The sequence below is a fragment of the Stegodyphus dumicola genome, chromosome 9, assembly GCF_044657685.1.
Source record: "Stegodyphus dumicola isolate Sdum_Otavi_A_Nest chromosome 9, ASM4465768v1".
In the NCBI taxonomy this organism is placed as follows: Eukaryota; Metazoa; Arthropoda; class Arachnida; order Araneae; family Eresidae; genus Stegodyphus; species Stegodyphus dumicola.
The window spans coordinates 147365088-147371087 of record NC_140776.1 but is presented as its reverse complement, the minus strand read 5'-3'; the positions used below and the strand labels follow the sequence as shown (position 1 = coordinate 147371087).

The 6000-nt window shown below is 34.6% G+C and overlaps 1 protein-coding gene across 1 annotated transcript in view; it reads left to right on the top strand.

The window, feature by feature from the left end:
- The first annotated feature begins 1593 nt into the window (after positions 1–1593).
- LOC118192821 (uncharacterized) overlaps positions 1594–6000 on the top strand; it is a 73762-nt gene continuing 69355 nt past the window's right edge. The window contains exon 1 of the mRNA XM_035363842.2: positions 1594–2600. Coding sequence (XP_035219733.1) covers positions 2228–2600 — 373 coding nt within the window. The 5' untranslated portion in view covers positions 1594–2227. The remainder of the gene's footprint in view (positions 2601–6000) is intronic.

Sequence of the window (6000 nt, the reverse complement as noted above, 5' to 3'; positions counted from 1 at the left end):
CCCGCTTTCTTAGCATGCCTTCGGGGTGTAGTGGTCAGCACGCTCGACGCGTATTCGAGAGGTTCGTGGCTCGATTCCCGGCGAGGACACTGCTCATTTTTAATCTTTCCTGCTTCAAAAATACCTAATTTCTCTGCAGTGGCGCCAGAACTTTAAGGTGGTGAATGATGATTTTTCACAACCAGAATTTGGCGATCGGTTTCCCTAAAACACCAGTCGCCCTTTAAAAGGGGGAGTATATAAGGCATTTCTCCCGCCTTTTTAGAATGCCTCCGTGGTGTAGTGGTCAACACGCTCGACGCGAATTCGAGAGGTCCATGGTTCGAGTCTGGCGAGGGCATTGCTCATTTTTCATCTCTCCTGCTTTTAAAAAAAATACCTAATGTCTGTACAAATATCGCTCAAGATAAAATACGGATGTATCTAATATATTCCCTCGGTAAGAATGTCTAATGAACTGATAAGAGCTCGTGGGTGACTGGAGTCACTGAATTGCTCATTCTGCGCACTTGAACTAGCTATATTTACTCTCGATAATTAGAAAATAAGAAGTTTTAAAATTTTAATTTAATATTTTAAAAATTACTTATAAAATATAACATTTTAAAAATTACATATAAAATATTTTAAATGAGGGAAAGAATTCAATTTCATGTAGGTCAGCAATTTTATCTTTTAAGCTTATCAGACAAAATATATTTTTATCTGAGAAAGTAGCAAAAATTCTAGCATTAAAAAAAAATTAATACTGCGAATTTGAAACTGGTGTGGGGGGGAGGGAATAAAATGCAATTCCATCTGATTTTGCGCAAGATAAAATGAATGGTAGAGTAAGATTGGCTGAAAATTTGTTTAGTTTAAAACATGCGAAGATTGTCTGCCTTAGGAAGGATGACTTCGAGGAAGACTTTTTAAATGAAAGTGGCAACCGCTCGTATTCAATGCAAGATATTTAATTAGTTAATCAGCCATTAACTTTAATATTTTTTCTATTACTATATGACTATATTAGAAAATAAATAAAACATCAATAGAAAAATTTGTTAATTTCACCCTGGTGGTCAACTGAATTACAGACTGCTATTTAAGAATAAGAGCGAACGAAAGTGGAGAAGAGAATACAATATGTTTTTATGCGTTAGTAGAATGAAGTCGCGAATGACGTCAGAATACACAGAGAACGGCAATAAACTTCAAAAGGAATAAATTCTAAGTTTGTGTTGCACGCGAATTTGTCTTAGAACGTGATGACACGGCAGAAAATTGCGCGCATCAACCCCTAGAGAGAGAACAACACGTCCTTTCAGAACTCTACTTCTGTGTAGATCCCGAACACCACAAGAGTGAGTGCGAATGGGAAAATAAGAAAGGCATGAGGGGAAGTTCGAAAAGATGCGAGGGGGGTGCTTTGGAAATGCGCTGTCGGCAAACGTTATCGATCCCCTTGGCGCTGCTGGGGAAACATTCGAGGGGGGTAAAGGGGAACGAGAGAGAGAGGGAGGAGTCACGGGACTCAGGGGGAGGGGTGAGCCGCCGGTAATCTGCGGCAGCCGGTTTGACAGTCGCGAAGACAGGCGTGGTGTGACGGTCCCGGCGGAGGGATACACGCCGGTGAACCACACAGGGGAGTGGTGGTTTAGGGAAAAGTCACGTGGTCTACCTCCCTTTCCTCTTCCTCTCCATCCCTTAGCTCTCGGCTATCCGTTCTCCATCCACTCCCGCGTCGTTCACTCTTTCTTGCTTTTCATTCAGTTCCCAGTTCGACACAGGAAGATTCGGTTGTGTGTCCTTAAACTCCCCAGAAAAGCGTTCCCAAACTTCGCGTGCTCAGTCTGTGGCACGAACTTTCGATTGACACTGGCGGAGTTTTGTTGTTCGACTGCTGCATACATGCTGAACTCTTACTTCTGTTTTGCTTCAAGGAGGATATTTGGAAAACAAAACATGTGTTTTATGAGTCACGGATCATGCGCTATGTCGAGGAACTGTTGACTTTCTGACAACAAATGCGCGTGCTTTGATCCAAATATTGGTAAACATTAAGCAAGCTGAAGGACATTAAAACTTTGAAGAGACTTTTCTAAACTAGGACTGTGTTTAAAACCTGGAAAAAATTAACAGTTATTTAGGATTTCCTCATGGACATTTGTTGACCACGATTTCTTGAGTTAAAATACTCAGGGAAAAAAAGGCCGACCAAATAAACAAGTGTTCTGAAACAAAAACTATGCACTTACCAGCGGACTCAGTGAATGGTTCTCCGGTCTCTACCGGTCCGGAACGGCCTGGTGGGGGAGATTTTGTGTTTCCAGGAGAACGAGTGTTAAGTGAGGTGATGGCTGAGCATCCTGGAGAATTGGTGAGGACCGGCAGTCCTTGTTTCGTGTGCTCATCTTTGCCCACTCATTGGAGGTCCAACAAGACTCTGCCAGTCGCCTTCAAAGTTGTATGTCTAGGAGAAGTGGCCGACGGGACGGTGGTCAGCATTCGAGCCGGGAATGATGAGAACTTTTGCGGTGAGCTTCGAAATGCCACCGCAGTCATGAAAAATCAAGTAGCGAAGTTCAACGATTTGCGATTCGTCGGACGGAGCGGAAGGGGTGAGTGACTCTTCGAAAACTTTTCTTTTCTCTTCTAGCTTTGAAACGCTAAAAGATAACTTAAGTAGCTCGGACATCTTTTAAATCAAACAAGGTCTTTAAATGTAGTCAGTTAATTTTCAAAAAAAAATTTTTTTTTTCCCTTCTTACTGAGGAAAAGATATAATTCATTTAAATTATTCAGCTTCATCATGTTTTCGCTTTTTGTGTGTGAATCTATTAATTATATAATTATTAGTTTGTTATTTAAAAAAAAGGATAACTTTGATCGAATTTTTCTTTTACTCATTTCATAATGTCTATATTGAAATTTAACTGTACAGAAACAGTAATTAGCTACTTTTCTGTTTTTTTCTGTAATAATATATATTTGATTAATTTTTTTCACTTATTGAAATAATCGAATATCAATTTTAAACTCAGCAACGGTAATTTACATATTTTCTCCGTACAGTATAGTTTAGTTATAAACCGTATAATTTTTCCCCGCTCTTCAATATTGTTCAGTTTGGAAAGTGGATATGAATCTAATAAATGAAACGTTTTAAAATTATTTTAACTTGTTACATCATTAATTATCAACGTAACGTTTTATATGCATATTTGAGTGTATTAAGCCGAAGCCTAAAATATGTTTAAATCAAATGACAATAAAAATCTCTGAAGTAGATTAGGAAACTTTCTGATTAAACTAAAATTGAATTAACTAATTCCTGCTGAACGAAAATAGTAAGATCCGTAATTGTACAAGCAATTCACATGCTTCTGAAATGTATTTGCTTGTTTGAAATTTAACGCTTCTTAAAAAATTCAATGCTGTTTTTGTAAACATATAAGACCTATCTACTTGTTTCTTGGAACCAGAAGGCCTTTCAGCGGCCGAGCCGTAAATTTGCTGAATACTTGTCGGTCCGAAGCTCGAACCCGCGAACTGGCTAGCTGCATGGGCGTTTTCTTGGTTTTCCTCATGTGACGTGTATGCGAGCGAGTTTCTCTTAGAATGTCCTCCACGAAGGCACCCGTCTCTTTAGGCAGACAGCCCTCGAGTGCTTTTCCATAATCAAACAAAACGAAACCAAACCATACATTACAACCAGAAGCTTTCACACTATGCTTCGCAAAAGCGTATTCGGAAGTTTTATATACTGTCAACAGATTTAAAATTACGCAAAATAGTATATTTAGTCTAAAATTATGCATTTGTTATGTAGTACACAATTAAATATATTAGAAGAAAGGAAGATAAAGCTAATACGACTAAGCGAGAATGAGACTAAACTTTCTGTCGGATAAGAAAAAAGTTAGGATAATAAAATTGTTCTTTTTTCCCTCCGCTGTCTAAAGAAAAAAAAAAATTTTTTTTGAAACCAAATGGTTGTTTTCACCTCTACCGTACTGCATTTTATTTAAGATTATGAAATGAAGGATATTAATACTTTATTATCAGATAAAATCCCAAACAAAACTCTTTCGATAAATATAAATAGTGAAACTATTACTTATTTCTATAAAAAGACAACACATTTCTTTTTCAACTAAAATAGAAAATAAAATTAAAAAAAAAAAAAAAAAAAAAATCTCAAATGTTTCAGATTTTAAATTACGTCAAAAGGGGCGTTTTTTCAACGTTTTGTGTGCTACCTTTATTTATTAAATATCATGTTCTTTGTACTTAAATTAAACCATAAAATTCAGTTCAATAGCAATGTCGCAAAATTATTTTAAAATGAGCCTTTCTTTAGAATTTCCGATACACAGTTCCGCGCGCTGGAGATAAAAAGGTAATTTTTTGGGGAAAGTGTTGCCATTGCTCGCTTTGAAATCCTTGAGTTTGTTAATCAAAAATTCGTTAAAGTTTTAAAAAATATGAAGTCGATCATAAAACAAATTCCAAATTTCAAATTTGGTCTTCCACATGCCCATATTCGCAGGAGGATTACGTCATTCAAAATTCGATGGCTCTATGTACCGTTGTTTTATCCCAATGTGAGAAATATACATACATTTATGCAGATTTTTCATTATTTAATTTCTTCAAATATAATGCAGGACTCTAACATTTGGTGGCAACAGTTTGAAAAGAGAAACGGTCATTTATAGTGATTCAACGCAAAATCGCAAAACGAAAACAATAGTCCTTCAAGGACAAAGCCCCTTTCGACTAATAAAAATTTTATTATTATTATTTATTTAAATACTTTTTGAGGGGAAAAGTAGAACTATTATGTATCCAAACTTTTAAGCAAAACTAATGGATAGAATAATTTATTTTTTAAAGAAGAGAGACCTGTGTTATGTTTCCAAGAAAAGCAAACTAGTGATATTTGAACACCTATTATTTCTGCCATATACTTTGCTTATGTTTACGATACAAACTAGAAAGAAAACCAGAATTTCATACAAAAGAAATATTGCTAAGAGTAAAATATTATCATTCAGCTATCTTTCTTAAACTCCAAATATAGCGTTATGAGCAGATATTTTGTACAGAAGCGGGTGTATAGAATAATGGTAATTTTTAATTTATTGCTTTTAACAGTTTGTTTATAATTTTATGCTCTACATAAAAGTGTGAAGTTAAAATACAAATTTATCTTAAGCAGTCACAGAACATCAAATATTAATTTTCTTACATAGTTTAATAAAATGAGTTTAATAAAGTGAATTTCTTAAGCTTAGTATTAAGTCTTTATTTTTTTGGTACCACGATAAGAACAATAAAAGTTAAAATGTTCTGTCATTCAAAATTCGATGAATTTTGAGTCATTCAAAATTCGATGAATTTTGAATTTTGAATTCTGTTATTTTTAAACTTTTCATGAAATAACTAGAAAAAAATATTGCATTTTGATTTTAAGTACTTTTTTTCATAAAGATAATTATATCTAAATTTTATTATACATGTGTATACTATGAATCAAACATTTTCTATATATATCTTATGATTTCTAAAACTAAAAAATTAATGAAGATAATACAGTAATATGTTCTTAATCTCTTTGTTAATTTGTAATGGAACCACACAATCACACATTGGTTTGATCATTTAAAGTTAACATTGAAGTGCTTAAAATTCAGGGTTTCCATTCTCTTTTCATTTGAAACATTCCACGATATTGCGAAAAAGTGATGTGAATTTTAAATTATTATTATTATAACTAATATAGGATCCTTTTCTGTGTTTTAAATATTCTACAGAGTTAGTCAAGACGAGATCTTGCAAACTCTCTGGCTGGCACTTAATTCACCTTCAAAATGCATCCATTTATTTCACTGTCCAAATGTTATCATTTCCATTTTAGAAAATGCTGACTCGTGAGAGTATGACGACGAAAATGGAAGTAAAAATTTTATTCTATTGTTTTTGTGATTACAGAATACGAATAATGCGCATAAATCA